General features: G+C 30.5%; 2 protein-coding genes and 1 long non-coding RNA gene across 5 annotated transcripts in view; 2 read left to right on the plus strand and 1 right to left on the minus strand.

Annotated features, from left to right (window-relative positions):
• Positions 1 to 22,375, minus strand: part of LOC145325787 (chitin deacetylase 7-like) — a 181,914-nt gene that overhangs the window by 112,519 nt on the left and 47,020 nt on the right. The gene's annotated exons all lie outside the window — the stretch shown is intronic.
• Positions 6,598 to 18,166, plus strand: LOC145325560 (uncharacterized). Its single transcript, XM_080168534.1, has 11 exons — positions 6,598 to 6,701; positions 7,209 to 7,341; positions 8,447 to 9,065; positions 9,402 to 9,548; positions 15,097 to 15,171; positions 15,717 to 15,798; positions 15,894 to 15,935; positions 16,091 to 16,186; positions 16,650 to 16,707; positions 17,626 to 17,700; positions 18,149 to 18,166. The coding sequence occupies exons 1-11, from the start codon at positions 6,598 to 6,600 to the stop codon at positions 18,164 to 18,166; spliced, it is 1,449 nt and encodes a 482-aa protein (XP_080024660.1).
• On the plus strand, positions 20,923 to 21,459 carry LOC145325646 (uncharacterized). The gene is made up of 3 exons (XR_013881538.1): positions 20,923 to 21,016; positions 21,094 to 21,125; positions 21,365 to 21,459. It is a non-coding gene; the product is annotated as an uncharacterized LOC145325646 (long non-coding RNA).

The raw sequence follows: 22,375 nt of genomic DNA on the forward strand, positions 1-22,375 counted from the left end.
CTTCAGTGAACGTTTTCAAACGTTTCAACCACTAATTTAATCTACACATCGAGTCAGAGGCGAATTATACTATCCACACCTCTCCGCAAGAATCCGCAAAGTGTGGCGATAAAATTAAGGCCTATATTTCATGTTTTCATTTACAGTTAAATCCTTCTTTCCCCTTCTTCAGAGATATTTAAGTTTTTTTTTTAAATTAAAAACCTTATCATTAAAATCAGTACGACGACTTTCAATTTTTAGGACTAATATATTGCCTATCAAAAATATATTATATTGAAATACGATTATTGACAATTAATTAAATTATCTTTTAAAATGAAAAAAAATCTAAACTTTTTTTATATCCCTGAAAATTTTACCTTTATAAATTTAAAATAAATAATTGTCTGCTAAAATGTTCACAACATAACATAAATGTTCATATAAATAACTCCCAGTGGTAAAAAAATAATAATATTAATTTGTTGTAATTTATAACAGATTTTTAATGCATTAGCGTTCGTATTTGATTTTATAAGAAATAATACTATAAAAAACGTGTTATTAGGCAATTAGCATTGGAGTTTTTTTATTACAGTCAAAGCAGTGCCGCATTATTTTGCGGTAACCAAGACGAAATTTAAATTATCTCCCGCAAACATGTATTCAATTTGCAAATGAAAAAATAGGGCCCAGATGCGTGCAAAAGGAGAATGTGAGAACTTTATAAGCAGGCAATTAATTTGTAGTTATTAAACAAAATTGTACATACCCAGCAAGACATTTCTCCGTAGAGTCGCCTACGAGCTCGTGCAATATATGTACCGAGTCCTATGCTACCTCGAATTCCATTCGCCATGAATTAACACCTAATTTTTTGGCGAACAACGTTGGAAAATCGTCCTTTCAAGCAAAAGGTAGCATGCGAGGTCGCCATCGATATCGTAGCAGAGTATGAAGCGAAGTCACACAATAGTAGCACAAATTAAAAATGCGTCAAAGGAGATCTCGACGGCGACTCGAAACATTTCTTATACGAACTCTTACATGCTCGAATCAAAGTACTTATAGGTAGGGGTAGGGGCAACTAGGTCAATTTTAGTAGGAAGTGGGGCAAAGTGAGAGAGGGGTAGAGAGATATAGAGTGGGAGGGGAAGAGAGATATAGAGAGGGGTAGAGAGATATAGAGAGGGAGAAAAGAGAGATATAGAGAGGGGAAGAGAGTAAAGGTGGTAAGAGATAGAGATGGGGGTAAGAGATAGAGAGGGAAAGAGAGATATACAGAGAGAGAGAGAGAGAGAGAGTATACCAATTTTGTCTTTCCTTTATCACCCATTTTAAAAGTCTTTACATTTTATACAAGTTAATTTTTAGTTTGTAGTGTAAAGATCTTGTAAGGACTGGCTAAAGTTAACAATCACTAAGATAATTTTATATATTTGTTGTGATTTCAAAAAAAGAAAGCCTTTTTAAAAATATTTTTTTTACCAGAGACTATCAACACTATAAAATGTTATGCCTTACCATTTTTTATTGTTTTCAGTTTGAAAACAGATGAATTAAAACAATCTTTACAAATTATTTGAGTCCCTAGTGGCAAAATTATAAACTATATTTCTCTCCTATCAATTTTGATCATGGGTTGATTGTGTGTTTGTTTGTAAATGTTTGTTAACTATATAAAATGCTACATTTAAGCGACATCGCGTTTTTTCTTTAGCTAGTAATTACGAGATCGCCAATGTTAGCAGAAAAGCTAATAAATTATGAGGTATTAAGCTACTAGTGTAGGAGCTCGCAAATACTAGCTAGCTACCATCATACGAGCTCACAAAAGTTCGCCAAAATGCTACTCTTATAGATATCGAAAAGGGTAGCATGCTACCTTTTTTTCTTAAAGTTTCGCTGGGTAAAGTTGCAAAATTACGTAAATACTGTTGAAGAACATACATTTGAATATAGAGATGCTTCGCTTATAAAATTGTTGTGAGTAATCTAAAAATCAGATGAATATGATAATTATATCAACAAAAGCTGTTAGAAAAGTAAAAATCAGCATTTTGTGGTCAGAAATATATAGCTTTTTCGCTTCCTAAATCGTACCCAACTTTTATTTGAGTTTTGTTCAATAAGAAGGACATCCTACTTCTTATATTTTAGGCTGGAAACTAAAAATTTTAAACTAAAGCTTCATGAAAAAAATTTCATGAAAAAGTTTTCCCGCCAACCACCATCTGCGGCGGAGCTGCTAAGTACAACTGGTTAAGATGCGGAAAGGGGTCCTACTTTTGAGGGTTAAAGACTGTTAAAGATATATAGTTTTTAATTAAAATTAACAGGGTTCAACAGCCGCGGGTAAGCCTCAGTTAAATCGTCATATTATATCTTTAAAATTAAGCTGAAAATCTAAACTTGTTTCTTAACAGACAATTCTCCTTATTAAAATCTTATTTTGCACACCTGCGGAATTTTAGGCTTGTGTGCGGCTGTCGATCCCTTGAAATTACTATTCGTAGCCCAACATAAGAAAACGATATATTCTTTGATAACAGCTGATTTGATAAACAATATTTCCTTTTAATGAAAAAATATCTATTTTAGCAAAAATCATGTTTTAAAATTTTTTAAAAGTTATACAGCTTAAGAAATAAATATAAATAATTTTTATTTAACACCTTTTTTTATTTTGCTGCCTTTATAAGAAAATATTTAATGTATTTGAATCGGCTTAATGCAATTTTTTTTCTTTTTTTTTATGATTATTCTATACCTATGAAAAAATAACATTTAAAAATCTCGCCACAAGAAGATTTAACAAACAAAACATTGATTTTAAGTACGATTTGATTTTTAAGTTTTAGAAAAAGTATAGAAATATTCAAAGTTAAGTGTTTGTTTACATTTTGAAAAAATAATTTTGCCCTGTTCTATTTGATTAGAACTTTTCTAACAAACTTTCTTTTATAAAAGATTAATATTTTTTAATGTTTTTTAAAACATATTACTTTAGTTTGGTTAAAAGTTTATTTTTCTAGGTAATTTAGGGGTTGCAATTTTTTTGCAAATTACGTTTTTTGGCTTTTCATTGAAATAAGTTGCACAATTCTGGTTTTTACTGTATAAATTTATTAAATGACTTCAGAAAAACATATTATAATACTTACATTTACTTTTTTTTCTAACAATCTGTTTTTAAGGAGACTTTTTATATCGCTGACATAAATGGCATTATTCTGCAAAAAAATATCTTTTTTTGCAAATTTAAAGATATGAAAGTATTTAATAAATGGTTAACTTTAATTTTTATTTTAGCAAAATGGATTATTGTCTCTTATAAGATGAAAATAAGGTATCGCAAATATTTGTTGCAATTTTAATGCGATTTTATTGCAAATAGGAAGACATAGGATTTTAGTTTTAACAGATTATGATTCTGGACCCAAAATTACATAGGACTGAAGTTTTCGTTTGTTGATTGCTGAAAGTTAAAGTTTCTTGCTCTAGAATCGCTATGTGTCTACAGAAGGGGTAATTATGTGTATCATCATTGGGGATGTTCTTTAATTTATCAGGCATTGTCTTATCCCTTTAGATCCCTGATTTTAAGTAATCCAACAATCTTTTGTTTAAAATTTATAATCCTTGAAAAACTTGTAAACAAATCGTGTAAATAATAAAAAAACAAATGTTCAGAAATTGTGACTTATTTAAGTCAATTGGTAATTAATAGGCTAATATAATAAAGGTACTAAGAAAGAGAGGTAATCAGGCTCCACCAATAAAAATATTCTGGGAGAACTCGGCAGACCTGCTATTGGGTAGAAACGATGATAAATCATTTTTAAAACTATCTAAAAGTTCTTTTTTAATTGCGACAAATTGTTTTACTATACAATATTCTTCTTGTCTCATAATTCTATTGCTAATATCAATATTTGTATCCATGAACATGATTGATATATTTCAGATAAGATAACCTCTGCTCGAAGTTTAGTTTCTACGAATAAAACAATTTTTAAACTAAAAGATATTTTTACAGAATATCAATGAAAATGGGAATATGAATGTAATTTATATTGTACTATATAAAATGACTAGCGGCTTAGCCCCTAGCATCTAAGGGCCTTTTTTCCTAAAGGTTCAGAGGAGAATTTTAAATTATGTTTACATTTTTTTAGATATTTTCTGTATTTTATAACTTTTTATAACTCTATATATTTTTTTATAACACTCTATAACTTTTTATATTTAATTTTTTTATTTTTAAACATTAAAATTAGAAAAAAACAGAACATTTTTTTATGGTGGGGGCCCGGGGGGGGGGGGGAATTTACATTTTTGGGGGAGTTGTGGGTGTCCCACAAGAAAATAGCTTAAAACCACGGAGGACCAATAGGTATATACCCTGAAGAGTAGAATCCAATAAGTTCAGTGGTCACCGAGGGACAGACGGACGTACGGACGGACAGAGAGACAGACAGACAGACATCAAGCTACTTTGTATTATAGATAAAGTTTGTAAAATTATTTGAGAATTAACCAAAACTTTTTAGAAAACCAATCATTTTATAAAATATTTTTATTCTCGAAACAACTCTTAAAACAGTATTTTCATTATATTAATAATTAGTTACTTGAAATCTTATCTTAAATTTGATCTTTAAGTTGCATAATACTTGACATTTCAATTTTATAAAATTACTAGCGGATTCGCCCCTAGCCTCTAGGGGCTTTGTTTTTTGTTTTTTTGGGGAGGGGGGTTGGGGGTGTCCCATCCCCCAAGAAAATAGCCTAAAACCACCACAGGACCAATAGGTATATACCCTGAAGAGGAGAATCCGATCGGTTCAGTGGTTACCGAGATCTTAAGGGACGGACAGACAGATGGACAGACGAACGGACAGACATCAAACTACCAAAGAAGATAAAGTATAGAATAGAATCCAGGTAGAAGATTCTGCCTGGCTAGCCTGAAGTAAAATTAGAACTTTTGAAAGACCAAAACGGCTACAAGGCTGTTAGTAAATAACATGATTTCAGTAACTATTCAGAAAAAATATTCAAAATAAATTTATTTTCCAATGATTTACTAAGAGCCATGTAGCCAAGAATCCAGCTTCCTCTTCCCTATTCACAATGGATTAAAAATGAATTTAATGTGCATATTAAGCCTTTAAAAAATAATTATGTAAGAAAATTTACAAAAAAATATTGGTCTCAGTATTTATATTATAAAACTAAGTTGCGCTATGTTTCTTATATTAGATGTTGATACAAATTAAACTTTTCTAGTTTTGTCCAACTAGTCATTGTGTTTTGTACTTTATCATTATTGTCTTTACTGCGCAAGTCAAAGATTCCTTCAAATTTCCCAGAAATATTTAGGGTTTTCATTTCTATTCCTCCTTATTCTATGGTTACTTTACAACTAAAAAAGAATGGTTAAGTTAAAGCTGTTTGAAATTATATAAAACATTGAACGATAAAACCATTATTTCATTCTAAACTAAATGAATAAATTTAAGTTAAAAATTGTTGTGACTATAACACACTATTATATATCAATGATTTTTAAAGATTAGAATTTAAAAGTTAGGCAACACTCCTAAGAATATTTATTGTAATATTCTCCATTATTAAAAGTATCAAACAAACTAAGCATTACATAAATTAGAACTACAGACAGACATACAAAAATTTGCTACTGCTAATAAATTGACGTTATCTATAATACAAAGTAGCTTGATGTCTGTCCGTCCGTCCGTGTCTGAAGCTTAAGATCTCGGTAACCACTAAACCGATTGGATTCTACTCTTTAGGGTATATATCTATCGGTCCTGTGGTGGTTTTAAGGTATTTTCTTGGGGGGGTGGGACACCCCAACCCCCCCCAAAACAAAAAATCCCCCCCCTTATGTAATTAATATAAAGCGATTGCTCTAACAAATATTATCCATATTATCCACAGGAAATTTTTTTGTAGAAGATTTCCTTGGTCCTTTTTTTGAAGGAGATTTCCTTGGTCCTTTACGATTTTCGCCTTAATTTTTTTATCACCTCTTGGGGCAAAGCCCCTAGAGGCCAGGGGCGAAGCTGCTAGTACTTTATATTTCTCTATTATATACAGAGTAAATTAGAGATACTTAAATACATACTTCAAGTGGAGATTATAATTTATCTAAACAAAAATATGATTTAGTTTGTTATTAATTCTGAGGTGATCATATCAAAATATCAAAAATATTTAATATTGTTTCTCGTATTCATTAGAATCCGGCGGATAGGAACCGGTTCTCATCCATACGAAAAAACTATGTCTAGCATCGTATTATATCCAGTTTTCTACGAAATAACTATTCTCGTATTTATAATCTGGTGGATGAGAACCGGTTCTCATCCAAAAATTATGTCTAGCATCGTATTTTATCCAGTGTTCTAGGAATTAAAAAATGTACAATCATAAAATTAAAACCAGTTTTTTAAGCCTGTGCCTTCTGCATCTCGGGGCTAAAAAAACTGTTTTTTTTATCGATGAGAAAAACTAATCTTACTTAATTTAATAAATAGATATTAAATAATCATGAAGTTTATGGGAATAACTTTGTACATGATATACATGATTATTCTTCTGTTTCCCCCCTGGAAGCCGAGCTTGTACAATGTTTTCATTGATACCATTGAGATGGTTGTTACAGTTTTCTTCTCCTGTCTTCTTTTCAGGTAGAACATTTTTTTTGGTTTTCTGCATTTTTTTTACTATAGGCCAGGTAAGGTTATGTTATGTAGGGTACTGGAAAGCCAGTTTTTAATGTATGACAGGCTCTTAAAGGAAAGCACTTAAAATTATATGTTTTTGTTTATGATGTATAAAAGTTGCTAATTCAAAAGGCAATCAAACTTTTACTTGTATAATCTTTCTATTTTCTATGAATCAAAGTAAAATATAGTCAGGGATCTAAAGGGAAGACAATAGCTGATAAACTGCTGTATCTAATTTTCCCCATATTTAAACGTTTGGACACTCAACTTAATATACCAACCAATGTTTAGCAAAAAAATAGAAAAACATTAATTAAACTACTGTAATAAACAGTCTAATGTCCCCTCCCTTCCGACATTTAGTGGATATGAAAGAATATTTGAAATTGATGAAATTTATGTCTTGGCATGCATAATCAGATCAGTCCAAATTGCAAATGTCAAAGGTCCTTTAGCTTTCTATTCTAGGTACCATGGTTCAATTCCCATGTCACAGAAGACAATCTTGAATTACCTGATGAAAGTTGTGGCTGTTGGCTATGGTGGTATCTATATATCACTCTGGTTAACCTCTGCACTTTTCAACATCTTTCCTAATCAGGCAAACAATAGTTAGTTATTTTATTTTATCATAGAAAAAATTCTAGGGAAATAAAATGAGAAATTATAAGATTAATTCCAGTTTTGTTGGCCTTGAGGAGCCAAAGGCCAGGAAAACTGGTGTATATTTTTTGGTTTTTATTATTATTAAAAGAAAATTGTCTATTATATGATAAGATGGATGATGTTTAACTTTTGGTCAGACATGTTCCTAATCCAGTGGATATTAAAGGAAGCCTGCAAGGAATACCACGCTTTAACTGCTGAAAGACTGCCGCAAGTAGACCCAATACCCCAAATTTGAAGCCTTCAGCTTCTATAACAAAAAAGTTCTAGGCATTTTAAAATGACATTTTATGTACAATGGAAATTTTGAAAGAATTTAAATGCTAATGTTAGACATTTTGAAATTAAACTACGTGGCCTAGAAACAAAACTATAAGCTTATTTTTATATAAATTTAGATTGCCAGTAACTAATTATATATTTACAATAAAAATGCCCATTTTTATAGTCAAAATCATTAAATAAATTAAGTTTAACTTGCGTTGTACCGAGTGTACTGTAGCAAATCAGAAGGCTGAATCAGCTAAGCAACCAATCACAGCTGAGCTTGCAGAAGTTTACCCCTTTGTTTCCGCTATGATTTTTGTTTAAAAATGCAATTTAAATTGAATTTTTTTCATAGATTTTGACTATGAAATGTGGTGTTTTTATTGTAAAAATGTAATTAGTTACCGGCAATCTAAATTTCTGACAAAGATAAGGTTATAATTTTGTGTGTAGGCGACGTAATTTAATATTGTTTTTTCTTTTATGAGCATCGGAAATCTTTCAAAATTTCCATTGTATATAAAATGCTTTTTTGAAATGCCTATAACTTTTTTGTTATTGAAGCTGAAGGCTTTAAATTTGGGGTATTGGGTCTACTTGTGGCAGTCTTTCAGCAGTTTAAGCGTGGTATTTCTTGCAGGCGTCCTTTAATTGGCTTTGCAGTCAGACTGGAATAGACATTACAAATCTCCTTCACTTCATACAATACATATTTACATTACATTTCTTTATAATTCTTGATTCTTATTATTCTAACTATTCTTTGATCCAAGGGACTGCAGTTGCTTCAATCAAATCCTTCAGTTACATGTTTCATACTCTCAGCTGATCTCATCCACCTGATTTTCTTCATCAATGTAGTCCTGATCATCATTCTTCATGCTGGTTTTACAGCGTATCCGCGACTGTTTCTTGAAAGCGATGACTCAAACATGAAGATATTTATTTACAGTTTTAATGTTGCCAGCATGGTTATCTTTGCGTATGAGAAATGGACTCGGTCATTTTGTGGCAAGGCATTGATACACAAAATCTCAAACAAGCTGAGCCTCGATATAGATGAGGACAAAGTAATGCTTTACAATGAAGGTTCCTGGCTGTCACTTTGTCTGTGTTCTCTTGCAGGAATATCAGTTCTACTATCTAAGATAGTTTCCTTTTGTCGTCACAGTCCTAGGGTAATACCTTGCATTGTCACAAAGAAAGTTGTCAAAGAAGATGAAGCTAACAATGAAAATCAAGAAGGATCTAGAGCAAATAGTTCTGATCAAGACTCAGGTTCCTATAATCTAGATGCAGTTGGTATGTACATGATTGTTACAACTCTGGTCTTCATTATATTTGTTAGACTTCTCATGAATATGGATATGAATGAGACTATAAAGAAACTAGGTGAATATAATTTTCTTTAAGTAATAAATGAGTTCATTGTGCCTTGAAAAATTTTTAACATACAGTTTTAATTGATTATTTCTGTTATATTGCTTTTTTTTTTATAAAAGTGGCCATGTCTTACATAATTACTGTCTGAGGACTACATAACCATATGAGTTGCGCCTATTGTGGGCTTATGCATTTCTTCAAACTCTCCCCCTATTTTTAATTTGTTAAAAAATAAGGGAAATTCTGAGTTTTATCTGTGGTAGGCACTTTGAGGAAAAACACCAAAATACATTTAGATGACTGCGTTTCAATGCTTGATCAATCATGAAATCTTCATTATTTCAGTTACAATAACCTACCACTGGCAGAACTTGGCACTGGAGCGTGCCTTCGGAGCCTCTCTGCCGCTGTATTGGATGTTCAGGAAGGACCATTCAAGCGCCTATGCTGCCAGGAAGATTCGCTCTCTCCTTAACAAATATCTTAATACAGGTAGCAAGTTTTTATTCTATATAACACACCATTGATTATGCCCCTAGCATCTAGGATTTATGTATCTGAAAGGGCAGAGAGATTGAATAGAAAAAAGCATTACGGATTGACAAACATCTACATACTGACATAGTGAATTAAGGAGTAGCTTCACTTCTAAAATAAAAGTTACAAATTTTTGTTTTTCAGATATAAGGCCAGGTTCAGTGAGTCCAGCTTAATTAAAACTTTGTGAAAATGTGGCTTGCAGAGGGTTATTCCAGGTTGGTGAATATACCCCCTTCTGCCCGCCTCTGTGAAAAAAAAACAAGTTAATATGACTATTGTTGGATATGATATATATATATGAATATTGAATATATAAGATAATCATGTCTTTAAAATTAATCACAAACTGAAAACAATCCCAAAAGTTTTAATTCTGTAAAATGTAAAATCAGTAAACTTAATTTTAATATTTCATTGTATTGGTAATAATCATTCTTATGATAAATGTAATTGTATATAACTGTACAAAACAATTCTAAAGTATTGTTTTTATTTTAATATTTGGCAACTTTTTGTAAATAAAAAATTCGTTCTATGTAGTATATTGTATATTTGATTTCAGTTAATTATAACCCCCCCAAAAAATTTTACCCTGGAGGTAAATTTTTTTTTTTTTTTTTGGGGGGGGGGGTAAAATAAAATTTACCCCTGCCAACAGATTTCAGGGTGGGTTTTTTATCCCCCCCAAGCAAATTTTATCCCCGGGGTAAAAATTTTGGGAGGGGGAAAAAATTTGCGGCGAGCTTCGCGCGCCATTTTACCCCCCCCCCACTTAAAAAAATTTTACCCCCTCCAAAATAAAAAAGCTTGGACACCCCTGTGTGGAAGTGTTGAATTATTAAAAGGCTTTTACATTGCAAATAATATATTTCGCCTAATATTTTGCTCAGTTCTTTGTGGTTTTCTGTTTATTATTTATGTTCCTAAAATCTAGGGGCTCTGTTATCATATGGTAAGTAAGGGCATTCAAATAAACTAAAATTACCCCAAGACTTAATGACTTTTATGTTTTGGAATGGATATGGAAGTACAGAAAAATAGTCTAAAACCACCCTTAAACTTGAAATGGAGAACTCAATTCAACGTATTCCAATTCAGGATATTATGTTTATATTTACTGTCCTTTAAACTAAACTAACAAGCCAATAATGTCAAAATGTCAAATTTACCCTAAACTAGGTTAGCATTCCAAACTTTCAATTAATAAGATTTGACCTTTCCTGTAAAGGTTGATATTTAACCTAATAAATAAGTATTAAAACAAGTAAAAGTATATTCCAATAAGATATCTACAAACAAGAGGTTTGTGATAAATAGTTACCCCTCCCTCCCCCCCCCCCCCAAAAAAAAAATCAAGAATTCTTACCGTTCTGATAACCAATAATTTTTCATATTTTAAGCATTTCAATGTCAAAGTTTTGCCCCTAAACGCAATGGAATCAAAATTTACCCTCTGGCGACACCTCTCAAAATTATTCTTTACTCCCTTGTGGAAATTTATCAATCCCCCTCCCCCGAAAAAAGCTGTTTCTATCGCATAAGTAAATAACTCGTCTAATTAAAATTATATAAAAATGTAGGTTTAATGTAGGGTTCGGAAGCCGCGCCTCAGCAGCGCATAAGACTCAGTTTTAAACCTGCTTGTGAGCAGAAAAAGAAATTTAAGAAAGAAGGATTGTCTGCTACAGAGCAGTTTTATACATCCAGCTGAATTTTATAGTGATAAAATGAAGATTTCACTGAGGTTTACACGCGGCTTACGCGTGGCTTCCGAACCATGGTTTAATGAATGAAAAAATAAGTTATAGGGTAGATGCGGTACTTGTAAATGTCATTTTTCCCCTCGCAAATATTGTTGATTTAATTAGAATACTTTCTTTCCAGGGATCTAAAGGGATACGACAATGGCTGATAAATTGATGAACATCCCCAATGATGATAAACAAAATTACCCTTTTGTAGATTACAATTAGTGGTTGAAACGTTTGGACACTAAATTTAATGAACCAATCAATCAAAATTTAATAAAAATCCTTAAAGTTGTTTAATCAACGAATAAGAAAACGTTATCATAAAACTGTTGGGACTATTGTAATAAATAGCCCAATGTCCCCACTTCCTCCCTGCTTTCTTCCTATGCAAAATTACATAATTATTTATTCAATTAGAAACATTTTCTTCATTCGTATCTTATATCTTTAACAAGATGGTATATTTGTGAAGGGAGTGTCCAGTAAGATCCCTAAAACTTCAGGACCGTTTGGCCTTTTGCCTTCAAGAAAGCATTTTATTGATTTTACAATTATTTATTTTTTATCTAAAAATCTTCCAAATGTCCAAACAAGTTAGTGGGAAAGGCATTGCGCCTTCAGTTAAGAAATTTGTCTTATAGATGTTGTCATCCTTTGTCTGGTGGATGGGATACACCACGTCAACTTATTTTGGTGTATATCTCTGTCACACCAAAGACAACTAACTCATTGATTGCTCGACCTTAGTCTGGAAGTCTTAACTGTGAATGGTAATGAGTTGAGCTTGTTTTAGGTCAAGGCATTTCCCCTACTCTAACTATTTATTTCGCGCACTTGACGTAGCAGCAGTAGGAACCACCTTTAACGTCTTTGGGGTATGATGCAGTCCTCGCTTGGCTGAGATTCGAAAACAAATGTTACGCTATAGTCGCGGGTTATGTTGTCATCCTTGTTTTGTACTTTCAAAAATTTTCAATCATCGATTTTTTGTTAAGATAAAAATAAAATGTTTATCATATTGTTGTGTCTCTTTGCTGTTTCAGGAAAAAATAAATACTTAACAAAAATAGAACAAGTAGCGAAGAACCTTATCTAAATGTTGTTCAAGATAATAATATATAAATAATTTCATTATTTCAATATTAACATTATTATGTGGCGAACGATCTCTCTAACCGCTGAACCGGTATCGTTTTCCTTTACATTAAAGCTTCTTATAGGCCAAGGGAAGGTTTTTAAACTATTTTTGGGGAAGTTATCTTTAACCTCCCAAAGAACAAGCACAGACGTTCCAAAAATTTTACCCGGTGGTAAAATTTAGGGGGGGGCCGGGGGGGGGGGTAAATAAAATTTACCCTTGCCAACAGATTTCAGTAGGGGTAATTACCCCCCCCCCCCCCAAGCAAATCTTACCCCCGGGGTAAAAATTTTTTTTGGGGGGTAAAAATATCATTTTACCCCCCAAAAAACGAATTACCCTCCCCTTAAAAAATTTTACCCCCCCAAAATAAAAAAAACCTTGGACGCCCATGTCCCCTAGTTTATTTTTCTCCCCACCTTAAGTTCCTAGGAGTCTAGGGTCGCAGCCACTAGTTTATAATAAAGTTCCAATATTGCTATAGCTGAGTTGCTTTTGGATATAATGTTTTTATCAAATAAAAACACAACCTTTTATTCTAATATATAAAGTAGTAAGCTATTTTTTATTGTCTATAGTGCAGGATCTCGTTAACCGCTAAACAGATATGTTCCTCCTTTATAGTGAAGCTTCTTATAGGTCTCGGGATGGTTTTAGGCTGTATTAATTTTATAAAAAGTCCGGGTAGGTATGGATGTAGGCTATTTTCCGCCCTTCCCTATTTCTTCAATATAAAGCACCTAGGTACCAGGGGCACAGCCGCTAGTTTATTTAAAAGTACATATTTAACCAAAATATAAATATTACATTTTTAGTAGATGACGTTCTTTCTCAAGATATTTATGAAATAGATTATGGTAAAATATGTTTAAACTTGAAGTGAAGCTACTTTACAACTGTATATGTCCACTTGTCCTTAGTAATTTGAGGTTTTTATTATTACTGCACAATAATTAAGCAACTAGCGTATAACTTTCTTTGTCCGCCCGTCTATTAAGCTGTTGCGGTAGAATATATCTGTAATTTCCACATATGCCATTACAGACAAATGTCTGTAAATGTTGTGAATATTGGGACAGCGGAAAGTGTCATGAGTGGGTAATCTCAAAAAACGCCTATCTCAAAAAACGCCCATCTCAGAAAACGCCTATCTCAAAAAAAAACGCCCATCTCAGAAAACGCCTGTCTCAAAAAACGTCTTTTTCCTTAAATGCCCACTACATTTTTAAAGAATAAAGCCTAATTTATAAAAAGTATTCAACAGAATAATACAATACTTGTCATGAGTTACGTCATACAAATACGTCTAAAAGGGAAGGATAAGATGAGAAGTTGGAAAGGAAACCCATAAAAATGATAATAGACGTATTTTTATGATGTCACACATGACATTTTCCGCTTGAATATTTCAAAGCCAATATATAACTTTGTTAAAAAGTCTGTTATAAAATTCTGTAAGAAATAGCAGGTATCTTTAGGGATAAGACAAAGAGGGTAAATGAATGTACCCTGGGGGTACCAGTGTAATTTACAGTCAATTGTCCCCTGCCTTCCTGAAGAGTTACACAATTTATTTGGCTTTCATAACAAATATTTGTTTTAAATACCCTTATAAGATTTATTTTTAGAAATTTCCTAAATTTATAAAAAGTTGTGTATGTGTATAAGATCTTTTATGTGTTTTAGCGTCACAGCAATTAAAAAAGTAATTAAAAAATAATATTAATAATTAAAATAATATTATATTTTAAGGAAAAGCAAATAACGAAAGTGAATGGAATAAAATGAGATACTCTGTTGGTACACTCAAAATAGCAGGTCAATAATTAGTGATTGAAACTTTAAGTATTTGTAACAAGGATAACAACATTAAGCGAAATACATTTGAAATAATGGATGGATACAGGGGCGTCCAAGCTTTTTCATTTGGGGGAGAGGGGGGGGGAAATTATGGAAAATAAAAATTTTGGGGGTGCCACCCCACAGCTCATTTTATTTTTTTTTGGGGGGGATAATCCTTATATCATAGAGGTAATATTTTTTATTTAGGGGGGGGGGATGAAATTGAAAATCCAGAATTTTTTTGAGGGGGGGGGTAATCATCCCTTGGATGGATATAGTCTAACCTAACCTGTTAACCAATTTAGCCAAACCTAAGATAAAAACACTTACACATAAAATATCTCCATCCCAGTTATTTTCAATCTATTTCAAATTAAGGTGGTATTCTGCGCTCACTAGGCACATTCAGGGAAACCCTAAGAATTCAAAAAAAACTTCAATTAAAAAAAATATTTCATGTTTAGGTTTAAAAAGTGGAAAATCTACAAAAATAAAATCTGCCTTTACTATCTGTTGGTCATCTTTAGAAGAAAAGAAAAATTTTGGTAAAATTCTTATAAATATATTTCATTTTCTTCCATAAAGCTATTGAAATAAGTCTAATTTTTTAATATAATAATTGAAGGGGAAGTAATATGGAAAATACTTATCATTAAGAATGTATTGAGAGAATTCATCCCAAAAAAGCTTTGAAATCCCTTAAAAACAGCCTAATGAAGTCAGCTATTACTGAGACCTTTTGCTCCCATCATTATTGAAATATTTAAAGGTTATGAGCTAGAGTTTCATGATGAGAATAATGAATGGATTGCAAACATTGGTACTTATCTTGATGATTATGCAGGTAAAACATTAAAGCAATTAACTGAACCCAGATGAATTCAGAAAAGAGGTGTATTTAATTTTACTGGCAAAATTAAGTTGGTTGGATACACCCACATTCACAGGGATCTACATAACTCTAATATACCCCCTTAATACATTCATAGGTGGTATCAAGGTAGAAAAGTCAGACAACCCTTAAATTTAAGGGGGTTGTGTAAATAATTTGTGCTCTTTGCATGTCAATTTACAAGTCAAAGGATACTTTTTAGACTTTTGAGAATATTGATTACTTAGAAAGTGGATCCAACCCATTGATACCTCTTTTGTGGTAATAATACAAACACCTAAATGGGTGTCCTAAAGTAGGTTCAAAAATTTTCAGCTGCTCTTTAGTGCACCTCATGCTGAAACCCGGTGCACGCCACTTATTTAACATCATCACCATTAGAAAAGAAAACACAGACATGCTTAATATTTGAAATATAAGTAATTTTCTTTATTATAAAGCCTAGATAAATTTTTTAACCTTGTACAAGGAAAAAAATGAAATACATTTTTTCATAGTTGACGGAATCCTAAGAGGTACCATGGCAGTTGTTCTAGATGATCATTTTTCTACTCCTTTAAAATCAAGAAATCTTACAAGGTAAAAATATCCTGTAAACATAAACTTTTTTTTGCATATTACTGATAATACAATATCAATATGTTTGCATAAAAAAAATTGAATTTTAATTTCAGGTTTCAGTGGTGGCATATTTGTTACTTTATTGATACTAGAAGGTAAGTAATGTGTATATATTCTTATCTATATTTTTTATATATTTGTAAACAAGTTTTAGTCAATCTTGTTAATTATATTAAAGACATACACTTGAAGAATTATCCAATACTATGTATTCAATAATTTTTTCAACTCCTGGTATAACTTTATTCAGTGGTCTCACTTCTGGTGCTATAAATGGACAAGTATCTGAGGAAAAAGTTGTTGAAAGTTTTATTGGATTTGTTGATGCTGGAGAAAATGATTGGAGGTTGGATTTTTAACTGTTCTATTTTATTTGCATCCTAGCGGCTTCGCCCCTAGCTTCTAGGGGCTTTGACCCAAGAGGTTTTTCAAACCAATTTTTCGTAATTTAGATTTTTAAAAAAAATCTATAAAAAAAATTTTCTTTGGGGGGGGGGAAATTTGTTATGGGGGGGGGAGTTGACCCCACATTTAAAATTTTAGTTTTGAAAAAAAAAAAAAATTTTTTTTGGGGGGGGTATTTTTAATTTTTTGGGGGGGTTCAGGGTGTCCCACCCCCAAAGAAAATAGTTATAAACCTTCCCGGGACCTATGAGAAGCTACCCTGTAAAGGAGAACCCAATCAGTTCAGCGGTTAGCGAGATCCTTTGCTACAAACAAACAGACACACAGACAAACAGACAGACATCGTTCTACTTTGTATTATAGATGAAAAATATATTGAATTGAATATCTATTTCATCTTGAAGAACCTCACTTACAATTGGTAAGAGAGAACAAGTTAAAGGACAAGCAGCTCAAAAACAGGTAAGGATAAAATTGTATTTAAAAAAAAAATCATACGTAGATAAAATGATTTTTATTTTATTTTAGGGACTGTTCTCAAATCTTCACATATATAATCAGGTATATCAGCAGTTTTAAAATAGTAGAGACATGGTTATTTGTATTTTAATTCTACAACAAAGAATAATTGAAATAAACAATAGAATGAACAAAAATGAAATGCTTTACAGAAAAAATATTTGTTATAAATTAAACATAAAACATTTTGACCTAAAGTCAAAACATATATATTAAATTAATCATGACAATTGAAAATCTATAGAAAATAGATATGATGAAATGGACATTGAACCCTTGCAACTTCTCAAAAGTTGCGGATTTGGATTGGAATGACATGATTTTAAAAATCAGGTGAAAGCATTTAATTTTATTTATATTAAAACATTATCTTTAAAATAATAATAAATTTTCAGTTCACCCAAAACTGGTCAAGTAAAAAAGACTGACAAATACAGAAGTATTTTGTGTAAAAAAGAAACAAATGTTCTCTACCCATTTGCCCGTGAGTTACATTTATATATCATAATTATTATTACTCTTATAATAAATATTTGTGAATATTTCTATTATAGATAAACTGTATACAATGGTAACTCAAGAAGAAGCAAAAAGAACTTGTAATAAAATCAATGGAAGAATTACTTCTATAGAAGATGGCAAGTTTTTGTTTCTTTAAAAACATAAAAGTAACTTTCCAACTTAAATATATTTCAGTCTTATTCCATTAATATCTAAAAATGGATTATAAGCAGATTTTAATCTATTTTAGATGGAAGCTATGTTCCCAATTTAGATTACAATATTTTCAAGGTGAAATAATTTTATAAGAAATACATGCTAATCTTGTATTTTGTAATATCATGAATGTTTTAAACCTAGGAGTGTAATGTTTATATATTACCATGGGCAGCAAAGAAATTTGGACCATTCAGAAACATCTACACTTATGAAGTGGTAAAGCCTACAGATTTTTCTCAAAATAAAAACAAAAGTAAAATATTAATTATGTTTAGGTACAACCAAATTTTACTTCATCAAATGATTTGATAGAATCTCAAGATAATATTGCCTATTATTTTGCTGGGACAAGTAAGCAATTGAAATTTTATTAAAAAGTACAATATATTTTAAAAAGATAAAAGAATACTAAATAAAAATTTTTTTCTTCTCAATCTAGAGGAAGTTTGGAGTTTTAAATCTAGGTAATATCACTTCTATTTAGATACTTATACATACATATTTTTTTATACAGTACATTTCTAACTTGTAATATTAAGTAATCCACAATGTTTTGTATGTGAAACTGTTGAATACCCAGTTGTAAAATTAAGGTAAAAGTTTAAAAAAAAATATTAATGTAAAAATCATATATACATATGTGATGAACTACTATCTTATTTAGGGGCATGAAAAGTTGTAAACAGAATATAGATAAATATTACTATATTCTCTATGAAAATGGTAGACTAACTCTCAGGTATTCAAACTTTTTGTTTTAATTAATTGTTTGTTTCAATTATTTTTTACTGAAGGAATTCAGATTTTTCTAAACAACATTTTTTTAAGAGGAGATTTTACAGCTGTAGGCACATACAACTTTGAATCTGGACAATGGGAAAATATACAGACAAAGTATGAAGGAACAACAACTACATCCTATATAAAGGTAATATATTATACACACAAAATTTCATTGACATTTGCTATACACAATTGGAAGATCAAAGTAAATTTCAATGACTTCTGTATCACTCAATTTATCAACCAAACATTTTCAAACACCTTTTCCTTAAAAATATTATATTTCTGTTTATGTTTTAGGCAAGCTACAACAGTCTTGGATTAGGAAAACACATCTGGATTATTCATAATGATTCTATGCTTTGCCAATCTCAGGAAATCAAATGAAATAATTCATTAACATTATCTTTAGTTGCTTATTTTGAAGATTTGAAGGCAATAATAGATATTTGTATCAGTTAAATAAAAGTTATAATTTTTTATTATGGATCCAAAATTACTTTGATTATATGTAGTATGGAGATGAGAATGGGGTTATAACTCAAGTAAGTAAATTGAAAATGCATGTTGATTCGAAAAAAAATGTATACATTTATTCAAATCCAATATATTATAGGAAATGGTATTAACTTCATGCAAAGAAACACAGTTTACGTAAGTAAATAATTTGTATAAAAGAAAAAGTTATTGTTTTACTACTTATGCTATTATATGTTATTATACAGGTGTAATGATGGGGAGTGTATAGAGATTGTTAATAGGTTAGTTTTAAATTTATTCTGAAATTGTCTATAAAACAATCCCAAATATATTTTTAAATTTCAGGTGTGATGGTAAACCCCAATGTCATGACAAATCAGATGAACTAAATTGTGACATTGTTCTAATAGATGATACTTACTACAAGGTAATTTATATTCTTGAAAACTGAATCAACTATTATAAAATTATGGCCCTAATTTAGGAAATGTTACCACCATGTTACCACCATTTTAAAGCAAATGAAGCTGATTTGGCCTATGTCAATGTTTCTTTTGATGTTCTTTCAATACTCAAAATAAGTGAGGTGATGTATATTGTATATTTATTTTATTAATAAATTATATATCTGATTTGTAACATTCCTTTTTCAGTCCTTGGATACTTGTATTATATTGTGTTAAACCTATAGTATTCATTATTTACAAAAGGAATAGTTTATTAATAAATTCCTAATGCAATGTAATTATTTATAAATGTTGATTATTAAATGTATATGTTGTTTTGTCCCAATAAATATTTGAATTTGATTTGATTTTATTCAAAAGCACCCATTTTAGGTTGATGATTTGTTTTACATGAAGTTTAGATTAAGAAGTAATTGGTATGATCCAAGATTAAGGTATTATCGACATTTTTTTCAAACACATTTAATAATTTTAATACTTTTTTTTGGCTTTTTAGGTACAAAAACTTGAAAAGCAGGAGCAGTAAAAATGTTATGTCATCCAAACAGCGGGATCACATTTGGGTACCAGAGGTAAGTTTTAATATACTGTCAAAAAAATGAGGATTAACAATGTTATGAAACATTATGAATTGAAATGAAACTATTTGAATTGCAGATGGTGTTTGCTAATACTGAAAGTGACTTCAACACAATATTGGATGATAAAGCAACAATAACTATCATAAGAAATAAAGAAAATGAGTAAGTAATAATTATAATTTGAAAATCAATTTAAAAATAAAATCATTTTAAAATCTTGATTTCCCCTATATTGTAGATATGATATGAGTGAAGAAAGTGACATTGAGGTATTATACTTACCAATTTTCTTATACATTCAGATGTTACATGTAAGATATACAAATTTATTTGTTTAGAATTATCAGATATACAATGGAGATGTGAATGCTATATCTGTCTCAAGAGTGTATCATATTGAGTTTGTTTGTAAATATTACATGCTTTACTATCCTTTTGATTCTCAAGGTATAAAAACATAATAAATATTTTAAAAAATAAGCATTTTAATTATCAATAACTATTTTCAGTTTGTTACACTGATATCATTCTGAAAGACAATATTGAAGACTTTTTACATATAGGTAGGAGCTTTTGAAGAATAATTTGTATTTGAAAAAATAGTTAAGTATTATGATAAACTATTAACTATGTACTATTACAGTTCCTGATGAAATAACTTTTCCTGGAGAGAAAGAATTGAGTGAATATTTCATAAGGTCATACAATCATTGTCCTAAAATAATACGGTAAATATTTTGAATTTCCTTACATATGAAAAAGAAATATAGTATAAATAATTATGTTTTGCTTAGTGGAAAGAAAGGAATAAGAGTTGAAATATTCTTGAGCAGAAGGTTGTTAGGGACAGCTCTCACTGTTTACTTACCAACATTGATAACTAATCTTATAGGTAAGTTTTTTTGTTGTTTTGAAATTACTTCATGATTTGATTTTGTATCATAATAAAAGTTTTTTTTTAGGTCACAATACATTTTATTTTAAAGCAAGATACTTTGATGCCACAATAGGTGTAAACCTTACTGTCATGTTGGTTTTAGCTACCATGTGAGTAGGATTTAGTAAATACAATGTTTTGAATTTCTCAACATATTTCACAAAATGTTTATTAATTTACTTTTGTTAAGGTTTGTAAGTGTATCTTCAAATTTGCCAAACACTAGTTATGTAAAGTATATAGAAATCTGGTTGTTATTCAGTTTAATTATCCCATTTGTTGAGGTAACACATTACAATTAATTATAAAAACAATTCATTCTTATTTTCAAATTTGAAATTTTAATTAATTTCTCATTCAGGTACTTATACATTCTTACATAGAAACACAAAGGTAAAAATTGATCTAAAACCATTATTTTTACCTATTCACATGAAATTGATTTCTGAGCTGGATCTTTAAATCATTTTAGTGGTGAGCCAGATCGGGGGGTGAGCCAACTTTCCACCAATGAGAGCACAGCATATTATAAAATGCAGCGCTGTGATTGGCTGAAATTTGGCTCACCCCAATCTGGCTTACCACTAAAATGATTTAATGATCCAGCTCTGATATAATATTATTTTATCAAGGAATGATGACGATCAAGAGGAAAATACAAGAAAAAGATCAATTAAAAAATCCAATATTGGCCTTAGAGTTATACCAGAAGAAAGTAAAATCAACTGGGTAACTTTTATAGCTTTTGTTCTGTGTTAGAGTCAATAAATTGTTAAGTCAACTTACAATTAGTGATAAACACAATTAATTTATTTGCTCTTTGTTGTAAGGTGGAAAGGGGCATTAGCCAAGCTGAGGATATTAACACATCTTCTAAAAGCTTTCAAACAAGGTATGAAAAATTTAGATAAGAAAAATGATATCCTGCTCTATTTTATCATTTCTAAAATCTTTATTTTGTAGCGAGGCAGGTTTCAAAGCAAAGAAACTCCTTTGGTCTGAGAGAATAATTTCAAGGTAAAAGTGATACATTTTTGTTTGTGAATTTAAAAAGATAAAAAGTAATTTTATTTTATTTTAGTATTATACCAGTTGTATCTGTGCTATTTATGGCAATCTATTGGATAGTTGGATACATTGTTCATGCTTACCCTCTTCAGCAAGGAGTCGTAAACCATGTTTGTGATTTATATGAATAATATAATTTAAAGATTATGTATGTAAATCTATATAATTCTTATTCAAGAATAGTTTTTTGTTATGTACTTTATTTATAGTGTCCAATTCCAATAAATATTGCTTTATAACCCACTGCTAAATAAATATAATAAACTGAGTAAATTTGCTCTGTTTGCTAAAATTGTGTTACAATTAGAATAGTTTAGTTATAATTGAACTTACAGAAACATTGTTTAGTGTTTAGACTTAATATTCGATTATTGAAATTAATTATGAAGTCTTCAACAGTTGTCAATTTCTTATTGTTGCTAAAATGCATACCAGTTTCTAAAACAATTGATGGGAAACCAAAGATTGCTGTGTTCCATCCTGTTAAGATCATACAATTGCTTGCATTTTGTGGATGCTATGCAGTATATGCTTACACAACTTACCAGGTAAGATTTCTTTTTCTGTAATGTAAA

This window comes from Acartia tonsa, chromosome 8, assembly GCF_053477335.1.
Source record: "Acartia tonsa isolate MP-2025a chromosome 8, ASM5347733v1, whole genome shotgun sequence".
Classification (NCBI taxonomy): Eukaryota; Metazoa; Arthropoda; class Copepoda; order Calanoida; family Acartiidae; genus Acartia; species Acartia tonsa.

Bases quoted from the DNA above. Each gene is read 5' to 3' on its own strand.
- LOC145325560 (XM_080168534.1), top strand. From the start codon at position 6,598: ATGATTATTCTTCTGTTTCCCCCCTGGAAGCCGAGCTTGTACAATGTT. The intron at 7,342-8,446 runs GCAAACAATAGT...CTTTGATCCAAG, and splicing joins TCAACATCTTTCCTAATCAG to GGACTGCAGTTGCTTCAATC. The intron at 9,066-9,401 runs GTGAATATAATT...TCATTATTTCAG, and splicing joins TGAGACTATAAAGAAACTAG to TTACAATAACCTACCACTGG.